The sequence below is a fragment of the Aulonocara stuartgranti genome (assembly GCF_965226115.1).
Source record: "Aulonocara stuartgranti genome assembly, chromosome: 23".
Classification (NCBI taxonomy): domain Eukaryota; kingdom Metazoa; phylum Chordata; class Actinopteri; order Cichliformes; family Cichlidae; genus Aulonocara; species Aulonocara stuartgranti.
Genome location: NC_138958.1, coordinates 47,642,351 through 47,660,852, shown reverse-complemented (window position 1 = coordinate 47,660,852; position 18,502 = coordinate 47,642,351). Strand labels below are relative to the sequence as shown.

Below are 18,502 nucleotides of genomic sequence, written 5' to 3'. Positions count from 1 at the left end.
AGACTCTTCATCAGCTGTCAGTCAGTGATGCAGCACATCCAGTATAAAGAGCAGCAGGGACGTCAGTGCTGGGACTGTACTAGGACTCATTGTTGCTTCACTTTTTCTAATCTTTGGATTTTTATTGAAGTTGCTGAAAATGTTTTTCCCTCCTAGTTTGAGTTTGGACTTTCATTCATTAGAAGAACCTTGGTGTGTCCACTCTGAGCTCTGTAGGAACCCCAACAACAAGCCCAACAATCCAGATGGACGGTTCCAGCTGTTAACTGGAGGAATTCCATCCAAACATCTGCTCTCACTAAATTCTTCCTCACCTACAGACTGTGTTCTTCACTGCTTTAAACTTGGAAATCAATGCAGTCATTGGTCTGCGTGCTGCTTTGTTCAGAGAGCTGATTGGCTGTTGACAGTGTTTGATCAGAGCGTGTCAGCCGTTACTATGGTGACCATAAAGGTGAGAAACAGGAAGTGTTTGTGTCCAATCCTGAAGCCTGTCACCGTTCTCCTCTCACAGCTTCACTGAGAAGCTGCAGCTTTACAGGAAACACTGGATCTTTGTTTCATACTGACTGTGTTTAGTACAATACTGCTGACAGCACCACCCACTCACTCCATCACTCTACTGACCTCAGAGTCTCCAGTCTGTAGTCTGGACTCTTCTTAAGATCAGACAGCTGCTTCACATCTGGATCCTGCAGGTTGTTCCAGCTCAACTCCAGCTGTCTCAGATGGGAGGGGTTGGACTTCAGTGCTGCTGCCAGATAATCACAGCTGATCTTTGACAAACCACATCTCTTCAATCTGTATAAAGAATGAAAGATGTAAGTTTATTAGACAAAGTGCTTGAAATCATTCAGTGTTTCATCATCTGTTCAGAGCTGAAGAAGGTTCAGAATGTAGAAGTTTAGAAAATGGAAACTCCAAACAGCTGAAGCCAACAGGAAGCAGCTTCAAACAGGAAACTGTGCAGAGTTTCAGACTATATGTCCTGATGCAGCCAGTTGGATTTTGGAGATTTGAATCTCTGTTCTGTGACTAAGTCCTTGAATCATTTCTTCCAGTTGGTCCAACAAGACAGACTAAGTATTGGACATGTGTTGTGGCTCCATCAGGGGAGCTTCTAAATGTGATGTGATGGCCCCTCTGGGTCTGTCAGGTCACAGCACTGAAGAGAGCTCAAACTGGGCACACAGCTGTTCCAGTCTGGACCAAAGACTCTATACTGGGACTGAGGGACTGCTTTGACTGCACCCACTGGGACTTTTGAAAGGCTCATGTTCTCACTTAGATCATCGATTTCTACTGACATTTCTTTCTGGGAAAAATGGGGATTACTTTGGAAACAGGAAGTATTTTCCCCAATAAGCAGCCCTGGATTAGTAAATCACTCCAACATGTTCTCAGGCAGAAGAAGCTGTCTTGTTATGAGGGAGAGAAGAAAAAGATTGAGGCACAGAAACCTGTTGAAAGAGAGATAAAGCAGCTAAAATCAGGTGTAAAAGTAAAGCAGAGGATGAGCTGAATAAAGGACACTCAAGGCTGGCTTGGAAAGGAATGAAGTCCATGGTGGGGATGCAGAACAAGGAGCAAAGATGAATGTGATGCTGAATCAGCAGAAGACTTGGACTCATTTGATTCCAGCTTTGATATCATTGATTTCAATGAAGAGCTTTGTGATTGTAGCAAAGGGCTGGTAGCTCTGAGAGTCCCACTGATGAGGTGTTTGTGTGGAAATCTCTTAGTGGGACCAAAGAGAGAAAAAGCCCTGGTCCTGATGCTGTGGGAGGGAAATGATTGAAGTGTGCTGTGAGGAAGTGACTGGGAGATTTTCACACATTTTCCAGTCCTCCTTGGAACAACAGGAAGTTCCCAGCATATGGAAACAAAGGTTAAGTGTCCTATGGCACTCAGTGATGATGGTGCTGTGGCCCCACCACCTCCACCTCTTTGTAAAGGAACTAACTGTAATCTGAAGCTTCAAATGGAACTAAGACTTCCTCCACTAGGTGGCAGTGTCTGATGAGAAAGTGTTAGTGGAGCTGGCCTGGAGTCAGAAACAGGAAGATGCAGGATTTGGGCTGAAATGGGCAAAAGTGGTTAGCACTAGTGCCTTAGAGCAAGAAGGTTGTAGGTTGAAGCTTGTTGGTCAGCTGGGCCTTTCTGTGGAGGTTGGATGTTCTCCCACAGTCCAATGAAATGCTGCTTAGGTTCATTGGTGCTTCTACATTGGCTGTAGGTGTGGATGTGAGGGAGTGCTTCTCTGTCGCTCTCTGTTGGCCCTGTGATGGACTGCTCACCTGTGCAGGTGGACCACGCCTCTTGCCCTATGACAGCTAGGGCACAGGCTGCAGCCCTGTGAGCCTAAGCTGAATAAACAGTTAGCAAAAATGATCCATAGATGGCCTGAAATCCCCCAGTTAGCAGTTTGGTAGATAGCTATGACATGCTAATCCCATCCAGCAGCTGTATTCTACCTGTAAGCTGATCCCTGCTGAGCCAAAGCACTTTTTCATATACAAATTACAACCTTTAATAGAAACCTATTGGTCAGCATCTTATTAGCCTGCTGTTAGCTTCATTCCACAGAAAACTGAGAGAAACTAACAGAGTTGATAAAGAATAAAGAGAAATGTGCTGATTTAAAGCCTTTGAAGTGATTCAGATGATCTCTGTCCACTTCTGTCCACTCATTCATTCATGTAAGCTTTCTAATGCAGCTTTGATCTTCACAGTCTGCTTGATGAAACTCATTCTAACCCTGAATGTCAGAGTGTTCCTGCTTCTCTTTCCCACCATTCATGCTGGCAGTGGAGGAGATTTGGATGTTGGACTGTGTTTTGGATGATGTGTGTATGTTTGTGTTGGACTGCTGTCTGTAAAGCAAACGCACATTTTGCTTTGGATTTCAGTGTCAGACAGACTTTAAGGTGCAATGAAGAGTTTGAGAGTTTCACAGTGAATTTTCCACTGGAGGATTTTTCTTCTTCTTTGAAGGTTTGAAATGTGAACATTGTTCTGCTGCAGTCAATGGACTAAACCAGAGAAGAAGAAAACAGACTTTACCATGAAGATCCTCAGTGTGGATCAGTATAATATCAGCCTGATGTCTGCAGTTTAGTGTCAGCACAACTTTCACATCATATTCATCTCAGCACAACTAAAACATGCTGACTGACCCCAGAGTTTCAAGTTTACATCCTGGACTCTCCAGGACACCACACAGATGCTTCACTCCTGGATCCTGCAGGTTGTAGTTGTCGCTCAGCACCAGCACTCTCAGATGGGAGGGGTTGGACTTCAGTGCTGCTGCCAGATAATCACAGCTGATCTCTGACAAATCACAGCTCTCCAATCTGTATAAAGAATGAAAGATGTAAGTTTATTAGACAAAGAGCTTGAAATCATTCAGTGTTTCATCATCTGTTCAGAGCTGAAGAAGGTTCAGAATGTAGAAGTTTAGAAAATGGAAACTCCAAACAGCTGAAGCCAACAGGAAGCAGCTTCAAACAAACACAACAAGAGAAAAAACTCTGAATGTTTCACATTAAAGTCGTACATTTCTCATAAAAACAGGACAAAGACTTGAAAAAGTCGTGTTTTTCCTTCCAGGAACCACATGGCTTCACTTTTAAAGGTGAAGTGTGACAGAAATGGACATATTGAAATCAATGATATCAAAGCTGGAATCAAATGAGTCCAAGTCTTCTGCTGATTCAGCATCACATTCATCTTTGCTCCTTGTTCTGCATCCCCACCATAAATATAAAGAGGCAAAACTCACATTTTCCAAAATCCTCTTTAAGCTTCGACAATAAAGGAAGATAGTTTTATACAAGTCTTTGTGGTTTTCTTGTCACCCAGATGCCCGAGTACTTAAACTTGTTATAGCTGGGTTTAAAAGGGGCTAAAATACACAAAACTCCCCAGTTGTCGTACAGATAGACTTTTCCTCGCTCTTCCCAAAATTCACTTTATATCCAGAAATTGTCCCAAATTCCTTAAGTATGCATTAAGGTGACCTTGAGGCTCTTAAAGGCGCCTATAAATAAAACGTATTATTATTATTATTATTGTAAGTCTATCCAAAAGTTTGCGGAGGCTGTTCGATGGGTTGGAAATAAATAAAATCATGTCGTTGGCATAAAGAGAGACTTCATGTTCGATACCCCCTCGATGTTTTCCCTCAACACCAACACATTGTCTCAGAGCAACAGCTAGCGGTTCAATGGCAAAAAGGAGACAGAGGGCATCCCTGTCCTGGAGGGCAGATTATTGTTAGTCCGGACGGCTGTTAGAGGGGAGCAATACAATACTTTTATCCAAGATACAAAATTAAAGACACATTTTTTAAGCGTATAAAAAAAAATCCCATCTCACCCGATCCAACGCCTTTTCTGTGTCAAGCCAAATTACAGTTTCCAATGTATCACCTTTAACATGGGTATAAATGATATTTAATAGAGCTCTAATGTTCAAAAAAGAGTGCCTAATAAAGCCCGTCTGGTGAAATAATGGAGGACAAATACTTGTGTAAGCGACGGGCCAACACTTGAGCCAGGATCTTGGTGTCTGTGTTGAACAAAGATATTAAACGACATGAACGACAATCTAAATGGTCTTTTTCCTGTTTTACAATTAAACACATCACTGCTTGATGCATTGTTGGAGGCAACGACTGTGAGAGGAAGGATTCTTCAAAAGTTGATTTTAACAGTGAATTCAGTCGGTCAGAAAACTTTATGAAAAAATCAGATGGATACCCGTCGGGGCAGCAGATTTTCCAGACTGCATGCTCCGTACGGCCGTTTCAATTCCAACATTAGAGACAGGTTCCTCCAGACTAGCGATCGCATCTTCTCCCAAGGAGGGAATATCAAACACCTTATTGAAATCATTGTGGATCTCAAGGATAGTTTGGTTGTCTGTAGACCTTATTCCCTGGTCATTGTAGATCTCAAGGATAGTTGGTTAGCTGTTCTTAGTCGTAGCTGGTGAGCTGATAACTCGCCTGTTTTTTCTCCATGTTCATAAGCGTAGCTGCAACTTTGACTCAGCCTGTTTTGTAGATATGAGATTGTATTCAGTTTGTCATTGTAACCGCTGTGTATATAATACAGGCTCAGGAGAGTGGCTGTACACAGCATGTAGTTTAGTGTCACGGTGGCAGTAGCTGTCCGTATGGAGAGTGTGTGGAGGACTCAGGCGCAGACATGAAACTGAGTTTTGAACGAAAAGCGAGCCTTTATTTCGGCTGAAGACATCAAACAAGGCAGAATCACAGTGAAGAGAACTAAACTGGGGAACTAATACTATAATAAATCATGAAGACACAGAAAGCTATGGCTAAGAATACAAAAGACTGGGCATGAAAATATGGAGGGTGGGAACACAGATGACGCAACACAGAGACATGAAACACAGAGACTAAATACACATGAGGGATGATCAAGTTCCAAACATTAAAACTGTCAAAGCTGCAGGGGGGATTGGCTGTTCCAAACCTGAAATATTATTTCTGGGCAGCTCAGATGAGACCCCTGACTGTATGGGTGCGGGATTTGTCTTAAACTCAGTGGCTAAACATTGAGAAGACAATGTGCGAAAGATCATTGGAATCCCTGCTTTTTTCTAACATTTCAATTAAAAATGTGCATATGGGGGAACGGACGAGGGTCACACTAAAGATTTGGCGTAGAATCAAACAATCATTTGGTCTTCCAAAAGAAATTTCAATGTTATCAAGCCTCTCCTCCCTGCAGGGTTTTTCTCCTATTGTGGAAGACTCTGGCTTCAGAGCATGGTCACATAGCGGGCTTCATAAACTTTGTCATGTTGTGAGGAATGGGCACCTGAGCTCATTTGAACAGTTGAGGTCAGTTTCGGCTTCCTTCTTCTGACTTTTTTAGATTTCTGCAGCTAAGAAGCTTTTTGACAAAACATAAAGAATGGAGGCAAGTTTTGGAGCCCTCACCCATTGAGGAAATATTTCTAAAAATATTTCAAAGTAATTCCTCCCCAAAATTAATCAGTCATTTTTATAACGCATTTATGAGTTTCAATACAAATGCAACTTTGGATATTAAGGCAAGGTGGGAAGCTGAGACTGGCACTCAAATCTCAGAGGACACCTGGGAAGAGGTGTTCGGTGAAGCCCATCTGGTGACTAATTCTGGGCTGTGGAGAGAATTTAAATGGAAGGTGGTCATGAGATATTTTAGAACCCCAGAGATAATTGCCAAAATGAAGCCTACAAATCCTGACACCTGCTGGCGAAATTGTGGTACTTCTTTAGGAACCCACTCACATATATTCTGGTCATGCCCAAAAATCTGCTCACTTTGGAATGACATATTTAAAGTCCTCAGTACAGTTTTCCAACAACCATTAACAAAAGACCAACAGTTAGTCATTTTAGGAGTCTTACCAAAGGGTTTTGCGGGAAACAATAAAATGTATCTCTTAAGAATCTTACAGCAGCACTAAAGTGTATCACTATTAAATGGCTGAATCTTGACCCACCTTCATATAATATGTGGATTGATAAAGCAAGAGAAATTTACCAGATGGAGGAAATAACATCTGCTCTGCAGATTCAGAGAGAATTGTTTACTGAGCGTTGGCGACCCATACATGCTTTACTGTTTCAATAATTTAGCATAGGTCTGTTTCGTTTTGTCCATTTACGGCTAAGTTTGTCACAAGTTATTTAATATTACATAAAGTTTTTGTTTTGTTTTCTTTTTGTTATGTTGTTGTCTGTTTGTTTGTTTGCTTGCTTGGGTTTTGTTTTGCTTCCCAGTTTTGTTTTGTGCTTCCTAATTGCAGTTCTTATTTTAACCTACATTTCTGCATTGCAGTTCCTGTAACTGTCCTACTTGTGAACATTGACAAGTACAAGTTGCAATGTTGTAAATTATAATAAAAATTGAGTTAAAAAAAAAGAATATTAAAGTCGTACATTTCTCATAAAAACAGGACAAAGACTTGAAAAAGTCGTGTTTTTCCTTCCAGGAACCACATGGCTTCACTTTTAAAGGTGAAGTGTGACAGAAATGGACATATTTGAAGTCCAACACCTTTTTCCAGTCACATTATTAAAGCAGACAAACTACAAGCTCATTTTGACAAACTGAGGCTCAAACTGAGCCACAGCTGAACCAGCATCCCTGTACAGCAGACACTTACAGCGCTTGGCTGCTTCCATTGAACCCTCTGCACAGAGCTTCAGTTTCCTCTTCTGGTCCCAAAGTGCAGAACAACAAGGTTTCAAACAGCTTCGTTCCAGCAGCATCAGCCACAGACATGCATAGAGAATCCTTTGGTTGTGTTGTGCGTTTGCATATCTGCTGTCTGTGCTGCTTTGTGAGGATGGATCATCTCCTGCAGCTCCAGATAAACAAGCTGGACCTGAACCTGGTAGCTTCACTTAGAAGACACTTGTGACGGGAACGTGTGAGAAGTTTTGTGCAGACAAGTGTGGATTTAGAGTGTGGGACGAGCTCTCCACAGTCTTTGTGGAGATCCACATTCTGCATACTGCCTGTGAGAAGCTGCAGACATTTGTCCTCCAAATCCACTGAGCAGCTGCTCGTGGTGGTATTAGCTTCATGTGTGCGTGTTAGCATGAAGCCTCGGTCACACTCTGCTGTGGACACGGTCACGGACAGCTGGACGCCTGATGGACGAGTCGTCCGTCCTGTTAAACTTCTTTGAGCATGAGAAGAGCATGAGAAGCTCAGTGGACACTGTTCAGGGTTTTAACTCTCGCTTTCACTTCAGCTTCACCAACAACAGCACAAGCAGAGCAGCCCACTGCCTGCATGGCTGGGACAGCGCCCCCTGGTGACTGTAAACCACTACAACATGTAGACGGCCGTCTGCAGGCTGGATGTAGCACCACCGCAGAGACGTGCTGCAGCTCTGTTTAGTTACCCAGCTGACAGCAGAGGCTGTAGTTTACTGTTACCAACATGGAAAACTGAAGCTTCACCAGCTGGAGCTACAGAGCTGGAGAACAAAGGAGACTGAGAGGCCAGAATGATGTGGGAGGAAACATCAAGAGCCTGTTTGAAAGGAGACACATGTGGATGCTGTGCCAGTCTGTGGTCTGTCAGAAGTCAGCTGAGTCACACTGCAAGAAGCTGCAGAATCTCAGAGGAGGAGATTTGGAAGTGTTTGTGGGACAAACTGGACTCAAAGAAAGAAGATGTTTGTGAAGTCTTTGGTGGAGGTGAGCAGTGTGAAGCAGAACACATGCAGATGAATCAGGAGGTCAGCATCAGTGTCTCCTTGTGGTGGACGGTAAAAGAATCAGAGCCAACGCTCCCGTCCACCCTCGGCATGAAGCAGTGCTGTTTCTGAAACAGGAGGACAAGTCCAGAGAAGACAGAGGAAGCAAAGATGAGGGTGGGACAGGACAGCAAGACTTCCTTCAGACCTGCAGCTCCATCACACTGCTGTAGCTCCTCTTCATCACACATGTACCTGCAGCCTGTCTTCAAGTCCAGGAGTCACCTCCACACAGTGTAGAAGCCTCCTGTGCAGACCATGGAGTCCAGCCTCTGTCAGGGAAGTTGGCACTAAAGCCTGAAAGACTTCAATCTGTCTCTGCTCCACCCGAGAAAGACCAGCACCGTACTTGTTGTGCATTCAAGGAGGGAACATCAGCGCTGCATCGTGGGAACAACACCGCAGGAACAAAGACACAGCACGGCCGATGAAGGACGAGGACAAAGGAAAGGTGAGTGAGAAGACCCTGGTGGTGTGGACGGACCTGCAGGGGCTCCAAGACTGAGGAGCAGAGACGTCCATGTACCAGCTGAGGATGCTGCAGTGATCCAGGGAGCTCGGTCCAATCTGAGGCCGTGTGAACTACGTGGACCACAGTTTCTTCACAGACTTCAGCCACGTGAACATCTGGAGATCCAACAGTGCACGAGCTGTGAGCCATCAGCTGTTTCTCTCATCAGCTGCTGTAATGAGAGCTGCTGGAATCATCTCGAGCAGCAGGAAATCACTGATGTTGTTTCTAAACAAAGATATGGGACTGAGCTCCGCTGAGCTCCTTCTACTTTCATCCAGATAGAAACTGCTACAGTCTGCTGATTATTGCTTTGCCTCCATCACACGAGCTCTTTATCCTGTTCTTCACTCTCATTGGTTCTTTGTCTGCTTGTTTTTACAACAGTAGTCTTCTGATTGGTCAAAGAAGACAATCAGCTGTGACTAAATGTAGCTCCTACAGCAGTGATGGGAATAACTACTGAAGCTAATCCAGTATCAAAGCTCAGGAATCAGCAGCTCCCACCTCGTTTTCTTTCAACAACTATTTTTAGCTGCTGTGTTTTTGTGTTTCTGCAGACCTCAGACATCCTGCTGCTCTGGACAACTTTTTCATTCTTTTGTATCATTATTTTGCTTTTCTTTTATTATTATGTTATATGTATTAATATGTGAAACACTTATTCTTTGTGTTTTTGCTTTGCTCCTGTCAAACTGCTTTAATAAAATCTGCTGCAGTCTAAACTGTGGACGTTCCCTTTTTAAGCCTTTGTGAAACAATAAAGGTTTAAATCTGAGTATTCATCTATGTTAGTGTTTAATGGGTCTAATAGGTTGCTTTGGCCTTTCCCAGTAATATCTTCCCTTGCAGTCTGTGGTCCAGGCTTCTAAAACCATCCCAGGTTAACAAGAACTACAATCTAGAGGAGAGCTGCCATAACAGGTGTGACTGATGAGATCTGACCTGCAAGGTTACTCAGGTTTGTTTGTATCAGGACAAGCAGGGAAGCCGCCTGGACGTCAAAGTAGTTAGAGCTGGGCGAGTGTCCTCACCCACATCGGCTTCACAACTCTGCATCATCTACTGAGTAAGACTCAGAGCATCAGAGATTAGAAGGTCTACAAAGAGCTGAACCAGACTTCCTGTATAAAGGTTTTAGTTCCACAGATCGACAGTGTCAGCACAACTAAAACGTGGAGACTGACCTCAGAGTTTCAATTTGATGTTGTGGATTCTCCAGAAGAACACACAGCTGCTTCACTCCTGAATCCTGCAGCTTGTGGTCTCTCAGGTCCACCACTCTGGGATACGAAGGGTTGAGCTTCAGCACTGCTTCCAGATAATCACAGCTGATCTCTGACAAATCACAGCCCCTCAATCTGTATAAAGAATGAAAGATGTAAGTTTATTAGACAAAGTGCTTGAAATCATTCAGTGTTTCATCATCTGTTCAGAGCTGAAGAAGGTTCAGAATGTAGAAGTTTAGAAAATGGAAACTCCAAACAGCTGAAGCCAACAGGAAGCAGCTTCAAACAAACACAACAAGAGAAAAAACTCTGAATGTTTCACATTAAAGTCGAACATTTCTAACAAGAGTATTTTAAAGACAGCGTCACTGATGATCATCTTCTGCCCAGTAAAACTTTGGTTTTCCACATGTGAGTGTTAATGATGCACAAAGACTGTGAGTGCAAAGAGGGAGCGAGGAGGATGACAGAGAGATGGTACAGGAGCATCAAGAACCCGGCGAGGAAATGAGCAGAAGGACTTTGGAGCCTGTTGGATTGAAGCTTTCACAGAGACGTGTTTGACTGGACACCACCAGGACAGACTTTTAATCCCAGGATTTGGATGAGCTTTCTGTCTTTATGGTCACAAATGATGCTGTAACTCTGTGAATGTCCTGGAACTGTCAGCAGTGTGGTTACGTCCTTTTGACCTGAGTTTCCACAGCTCTTATAACAGCAGTGTACATTCAGACTGAGACACGCTTCAGTCTGTATGGACCTGTTTCTGTAGCTGCCACCATCATACTACATGTTTGTACATCAGCTTATCAAATCCTGTCTGCTGTCTTCATTTATTACTCTTCACCTGCTTCACTGTCACTGTGTCGGCGGAGCTGCCTGAGCCCCGCCCACACAGACACAGCTCCTCTCTGGAGCTAAACTTCTGCTTAATCTCCGCCTCTTTTCTTCATCCTCTACCTCTGTTTTCTCTTCTTCAGTGTTCTGCAGCCACAGAGCCTCACAGCCGTTAGCACGCCCATACCTGAGCAGCTAGCATTACCCAGCATTAGAGGCGGCTGTAAAAAATTCATGTTCCCATTTAAATGGTTTTAATTTGAATAAAACGATGTTGATTCATTCAATCCTGAATCGATGTTTAATATAAATGTATTTTGCCAGAATCTCAGGTTAAAGCTCACAAACTATTTCAACAAGCAGCAAACAGCTAAAACAGTAAATGAGAGCAGCTAAACACACAAAGATGGAAACACAGAGCGTGGATCGTTCACTCGACGGCACGTACACGGACACGCCGTCGGGGCTGAAAGTGGACAGCTCACAGATCCTGAAGCTGCAGGTTTCATCTGTCTCCAACCAAAACTGAGTGAAGCAGCAGCAAAAGAAGATCCAAACTCTGCTTCACGTTTGATCAATATGCTCATGAATTCTCTCTGACTTTGGCTGTTCCTGCCTGCACAGCTCTCTCTCTCTCAGTGTACTCCAAGAACAGCTTCAAACATCTGTTTCTGCATCATTCACTGTTTATTAGCCACCAGTCTGCTGTTGTGTTCAGTGCTGTCGGCCTCTGACAGTAAAGCCTCATTTCTGCTGTTCCATGGAAACTTTTTAAAATGATGACAGATTACAAACTCTCAGCTGTGTCTGTAATCAAACCTCTGTAACTTTGCTTCACTTCAGCAGCATCAGCTCATGTTCACATGTTGCTTCATGGTTTGCTTCAGTTTTTGATCGACTGCAGAATATTTTGAAGGTTATCTGCTATAAAAAGCCAGAAGAGGAAAATCTGCTTCATGTGTTTCTGTTTGATCCTCAGTGACTTTGACACAAAGGCCTCTGCTGTGATGATCACACCTCTGATCAAGTCTCACAGTGTCACAACTGATAAATGATCAGAGTTAGAATATTTCTGACTGTCTGCTGTGTGCCGTGACCTTTGACCTGCTAAAGACAGTCACCTGTGGATTATTCATTGTTGTGTCTGATACTTAGAACTGTGAGGAAGAAGCTACACAGCTAATCAGGGTCCCCTCTCTCTGAATCAGGAAAGGTGGGCAGGCCGCGTGTGGGCCGCGGGCCATACGTTGAGTATCACTGTTTGAAATGTGAACATTGTTCTGCTGCAGTCAATGGACTAAACCAGAGAAGAAGAAAACAGACTTTACCATGAAGATCCTCAGTGTGGATCAGTATAATATCAGCCTGATGTCTGCAGTTTAGTGTCAGCACAACTTTCACATCATATTCATCTCAGCACAACTAAAACATGCTGACTGACCCCAGAGTTTCAAGTTTACATCCTGGACTCTCCAGGACACCACACAGATGCTTCACTCCTGGATCCTGCAGGTTGTAGTTGTCGCTCAGCACCAGCACTCTCAGATGGGAGGGGTTGGACTTCAGTGCTGCTGCCAGATAATCACAGCTGATCTCTGACAAATCACAGCTCTCCAATCTGTATAAAGAATGAAAGATGTAAGTTTATTAGACAAAGAGCTTGAAATCATTCAGTGTTTCATCATCTGTTCAGAGCTGAAGAAGGTTCAGAATGTAGAAGTTTAGAAAATGGAAACTCCAAACAGCTGAAGCCAACAGGAAGCAGCTTCAAACAAACACAACAAGAGAAAAAACTCTGAATGTTTCACATTAAAGTCGTACATTTCTCATAAAAACAGGACAAAGACTTGAAAAAGTCGTGTTTTTCCTTCCAGGAACCACATGGCTTCACTTTTAAAGGTGAAGTGTGACAGAAATGGACATATTGAAATCAATGATATCAAAGCTGGAATCAAATGAGTCCAAGTCTTCTGCTGATTCAGCATCACATTCATCTTTGCTCCTTGTTCTGCATCCCCACCATAAATATAAAGAGGCAAAACTCACATTTTCCAAAATCCTCTTTAAGCTTCGACAATAAAGGAAGATAGTTTTATACAAGTCTTTGTGGTTTTCTTGTCACCCAGATGCCCGAGTACTTAAACTTGTTATAGCTGGGTTTAAAAGGGGCTAAAATACACAAAACTCCCCAGTTGTCGTACAGATAGACTTTTCCTCGCTCTTCCCAAAATTCACTTTATATCCAGAAATTGTCCCAAATTCCTTAAGTATGCATTAAGGTGACCTTGAGGCTCTTAAAGGCGCCTATAAATAAAACGTATTATTATTATTATTATTGTAAGTCTATCCAAAAGTTTGCGGAGGCTGTTCGATGGGTTGGAAATAAATAAAATCATGTCGTTGGCATAAAGAGAGACTTCATGTTCGATACCCCCTCGATGTTTTCCCTCAACACCAACACATTGTCTCAGAGCAACAGCTAGCGGTTCAATGGCAAAAAGGAGACAGAGGGCATCCCTGTCCTGGAGGGCAGATTATTGTTAGTCCGGACGGCTGTTAGAGGGGAGCAATACAATACTTTTATCCAAGATACAAAATTAAAGCCACATTTTTTAAGCGTATAAAAAAAATCCCATCTCACCCGATCCAACGCCTTTTCTGTGTCAAGCCAAATTACAGTTTCCAATGTATCACCTTTAACATGGGTATAAATGATATTTAATAGAGCTCTAATGTTCAAAAAAGAGTGCCTAATAAAGCCCGTCTGGTGAAATAATGGAGGACAAATACTTGTGTAAGCGACGGGCCAACACTTGAGCCAGGATCTTGGTGTCTGTGTTGAACAAAGATATTAAACGACATGAACGACAATCTAAATGGTCTTTTTCCTGTTTTACAATTAAACACATCACTGCTTGATGCATTGTTGGAGGCAACGACTGTGAGAGGAAGGATTCTTCAAAAGTTGATTTTAACAGTGAATTCAGTCGGTCAGAAAACTTTATGAAAAAATCAGATGGATACCCGTCGGGGCAGCAGATTTTCCAGACTGCATGCTCCGTACGGCCGTTTCAATTCCAACATTAGAGACAGGTTCCTCCAGACTAGCGATCGCATCTTCTCCCAAGGAGGGAATATCAAACACCTTATTGAAATCATTGTGGATCTCAAGGATAGTTTGGTTGTCTGTAGACCTTATTCCCTGGTCATTGTAGATCTCAAGGATAGTTGGTTAGCTGTTCTTAGTCGTAGCTGGTGAGCTGATAACTCGCCTGTTTTTTCTCCATGTTCATAAGCGTAGCTGCAACTTTGACTCAGCCTGTTTTGTAGATATGAGATTGTATTCAGTTTGTCATTGTAACCGCTGTGTATATAATACAGGCTCAGGAGAGTGGCTGTACACAGCATGTAGTTTAGTGTCACGGTGGCAGTAGCTGTCCGTATGGAGAGTGTGTGGAGGACTCAGGCGCAGACATGAAACTGAGTTTTGAACGAAAAGCGAGCCTTTATTTCGGCTGAAGACATCAAACAAGGCAGAATCACAGTGAAGAGAACTAAACTGGGGAACTAATACTATAATAAATCATGAAGACACAGAAAGCTATGGCTAAGAATACAAAAGACTGGGCATGAAAATATGGAGGGTGGGAACACAGATGACGCAACACAGAGACATGAAACACAGAGACTAAATACACATGAGGGATGATCAAGTTCCAAACATTAAAACTGTCAAAGCTGCAGGGGGGATTGGCTGTTCCAAACCTGAAATATTATTTCTGGGCAGCTCAGATGAGACCCCTGACTGTATGGGTGCGGGATTTGTCTTAAACTCAGTGGCTAAACATTGAGAAGACAATGTGCGAAAGATCATTGGAATCCCTGCTTTTTTCTAACATTTCAATTAAAAATGTGCATATGGGGGAACGGACGAGGGTCACACTAAAGATTTGGCGTAGAATCAAACAATCATTTGGTCTTCCAAAAGAAATTTCAATGTTATCAAGCCTCTCCTCCCTGCAGGGTTTTTCTCCTATTGTGGAAGACTCTGGCTTCAGAGCATGGTCACATAGCGGGCTTCATAAACTTTGTCATGTTGTGAGGAATGGGCACCTGAGCTCATTTGAACAGTTGAGGTCAGTTTCGGCTTCCTTCTTCTGACTTTTTTAGATTTCTGCAGCTAAGAAGCTTTTTGACAAAACATAAAGAATGGAGGCAAGTTTTGGAGCCCTCACCCATTGAGGAAATATTTCTAAAAATATTTCAAAGTAATTCCTCCCCAAAATTAATCAGTCATTTTTATAACGCATTTATGAGTTTCAATACAAATGCAACTTTGGATATTAAGGCAAGGTGGGAAGCTGAGACTGGCACTCAAATCTCAGAGGACACCTGGGAAGAGGTGTTCGGTGAAGCCCATCTGGTGACTAATTCTGGGCTGTGGAGAGAATTTAAATGGAAGGTGGTCATGAGATATTTTAGAACCCCAGAGATAATTGCCAAAATGAAGCCTACAAATCCTGACACCTGCTGGCGAAATTGTGGTACTTCTTTAGGAACCCACTCACATATATTCTGGTCATGCCCAAAAATCTGCTCACTTTGGAATGACATATTTAAAGTCCTCAGTACAGTTTTCCAACAACCATTAACAAAAGACCAACAGTTAGTCATTTTAGGAGTCTTACCAAAGGGTTTTGCGGGAAACAATAAAATGTATCTCTTAAGAATCTTACAGCAGCACTAAAGTGTATCACTATTAAATGGCTGAATCTTGACCCACCTTCATATAATATGTGGATTGATAAAGCAAGAGAAATTTACCAGATGGAGGAAATAACATCTGCTCTGCAGATTCAGAGAGAATTGTTTACTGAGCGTTGGCGACCCATACATGCTTTACTGTTTCAATAATTTAGCATAGGTCTGTTTCGTTTTGTCCATTTACGGCTAAGTTTGTCACAAGTTATTTAATATTACATAAAGTTTTTGTTTTGTTTTCTTTTTGTTATGTTGTTGTCTGTTTGTTTGTTTGCTTGCTTGGGTTTTGTTTTGCTTCCCAGTTTTGTTTTGTGCTTCCTAATTGCAGTTCTTATTTTAACCTACATTTCTGCATTGCAGTTCCTGTAACTGTCCTACTTGTGAACATTGACAAGTACAAGTTGCAATGTTGTAAATTATAATAAAAATTGAGTTAAAAAAAAAGAATATTAAAGTCGTACATTTCTCATAAAAACAGGACAAAGACTTGAAAAAGTCGTGTTTTTCCTTCCAGGAACCACATGGCTTCACTTTTAAAGGTGAAGTGTGACAGAAATGGACATATTTGAAGTCCAACACCTTTTTCCAGTCACATTATTAAAGCAGACAAACTACAAGCTCATTTTGACAAACTGAGGCTCAAACTGAGCCACAGCTGAACCAGCATCCCTGTACAGCAGACACTTACAGCGCTTGGCTGCTTCCATTGAACCCTCTGCACAGAGCTTCAGTTTCCTCTTCTGGTCCCAAAGTGCAGAACAACAAGGTTTCAAACAGCTTCGTTCCAGCAGCATCAGCCACAGACATGCATAGAGAATCCTTTGGTTGTGTTGTGCGTTTGCATATCTGCTGTCTGTGCTGCTTTGTGAGGATGGATCATCTCCTGCAGCTCCAGATAAACAAGCTGGACCTGAACCTGGTAGCTTCACTTAGAAGACACTTGTGACGGGAACGTGTGAGAAGTTTTGTGCAGACAAGTGTGGATTTAGAGTGTGGGACGAGCTCTCCACAGTCTTTGTGGAGATCCACATTCTGCATACTGCCTGTGAGAAGCTGCAGACATTTGTCCTCCAAATCCACTGAGCAGCTGCTCGTGGTGGTATTAGCTTCATGTGTGCGTGTTAGCATGAAGCCTCGGTCACACTCTGCTGTGGACACGGTCACGGACAGCTGGACGCCTGATGGACGAGTCGTCCGTCCTGTTAAACTTCTTTGAGCATGAGAAGAGCATGAGAAGCTCAGTGGACACTGTTCAGGGTTTTAACTCTCGCTTTCACTTCAGCTTCACCAACAACAGCACAAGCAGAGCAGCCCACTGCCTGCATGGCTGGGACAGCGCCCCCTGGTGACTGTAAACCACTACAACATGTAGACGGCCGTCTGCAGGCTGGATGTAGCACCACCGCAGAGACGTGCTGCAGCTCTGTTTAGTTACCCAGCTGACAGCAGAGGCTGTAGTTTACTGTTACCAACATGGAAAACTGAAGCTTCACCAGCTGGAGCTACAGAGCTGGAGAACAAAGGAGACTGAGAGGCCAGAATGATGTGGGAGGAAACATCAAGAGCCTGTTTGAAAGGAGACACATGTGGATGCTGTGCCAGTCTGTGGTCTGTCAGAAGTCAGCTGAGTCACACTGCAAGAAGCTGCAGAATCTCAGAGGAGGAGATTTGGAAGTGTTTGTGGGACAAACTGGACTCAAAGAAAGAAGATGTTTGTGAAGTCTTTGGTGGAGGTGAGCAGTGTGAAGCAGAACACATGCAGATGAATCAGGAGGTCAGCATCAGTGTCTCCTTGTGGTGGACGGTAAAAGAATCAGAGCCAACGCTCCCGTCCACCCTCGGCATGAAGCAGTGCTGTTTCTGAAACAGGAGGACAAGTCCAGAGAAGACAGAGGAAGCAAAGATGAGGGTGGGACAGGACAGCAAGACTTCCTTCAGACCTGCAGCTCCATCACACTGCTGTAGCTCCTCTTCATCACACATGTACCTGCAGCCTGTCTTCAAGTCCAGGAGTCACCTCCACACAGTGTAGAAGCCTCCTGTGCAGACCATGGAGTCCAGCCTCTGTCAGGGAAGTTGGCACTAAAGCCTGAAAGACTTCAATCTGTCTCTGCTCCACCCGAGAAAGACCAGCACCGTACTTGTTGTGCATTCAAGGAGGGAACATCAGCGCTGCATCGTGGGAACAACACCGCAGGAACAAAGACACAGCACGGCCGATGAAGGACGAGGACAAAGGAAAGGTGAGTGAGAAGACCCTGGTGGTGTGGACGGACCTGCAGGGGCTCCAAGACTGAGGAGCAGAGACGTCCATGTACCAGCTGAGGATGCTGCAGTGATCCAGGGAGCTCGGTCCAATCTGAGGCCGTGTGAACTACGTGGACCACAGTTTCTTCACAGACTTCAGCCACGTGAACATCTGGAGATCCAACAGTGCACGAGCTGTGAGCCATCAGCTGTTTCTCTCATCAGCTGCTGTAATGAGAGCTGCTGGAATCATCTCGAGCAGCAGGAAATCACTGATGTTGTTTCTAAACAAAGATATGGGACTGAGCTCCGCTGAGCTCCTTCTACTTTCATCCAGATAGAAACTGCTACAGTCTGCTGATTATTGCTTTGCCTCCATCACACGAGCTCTTTATCCTGTTCTTCACTCTCATTGGTTCTTTGTCTGCTTGTTTTTACAACAGTAGTCTTCTGATTGGTCAAAGAAGACAATCAGCTGTGACTAAATGTAGCTCCTACAGCAGTGATGGGAATAACTACTGAAGCTAATCCAGTATCAAAGCTCAGGAATCAGCAGCTCCCACCTCGTTTTCTTTCAACAACTATTTTTAGCTGCTGTGTTTTTGTGTTTCTGCAGACCTCAGACATC

General features: G+C 43.5%; 1 protein-coding gene across 1 annotated transcript in view; it reads right to left on the bottom strand.

Moving 5' to 3' along the window:
- Positions 1-18,502, bottom strand: part of LOC309701484 (NACHT, LRR and PYD domains-containing protein 12-like) — a 1,104,110-nt gene that overhangs the window by 447,259 nt on the left and 638,349 nt on the right. Inside the window, exons 11-12 of the mRNA XM_082525720.1 lie at positions 12,308-12,484; positions 3,177-3,353 (exon numbers count right to left, since the gene is read on the bottom strand). Coding sequence (XP_082381846.1) covers positions 3,177-3,353; positions 12,308-12,484 — 354 coding nt within the window. The remainder of the gene's footprint in view (positions 1-3,176; positions 3,354-12,307; positions 12,485-18,502) is intronic.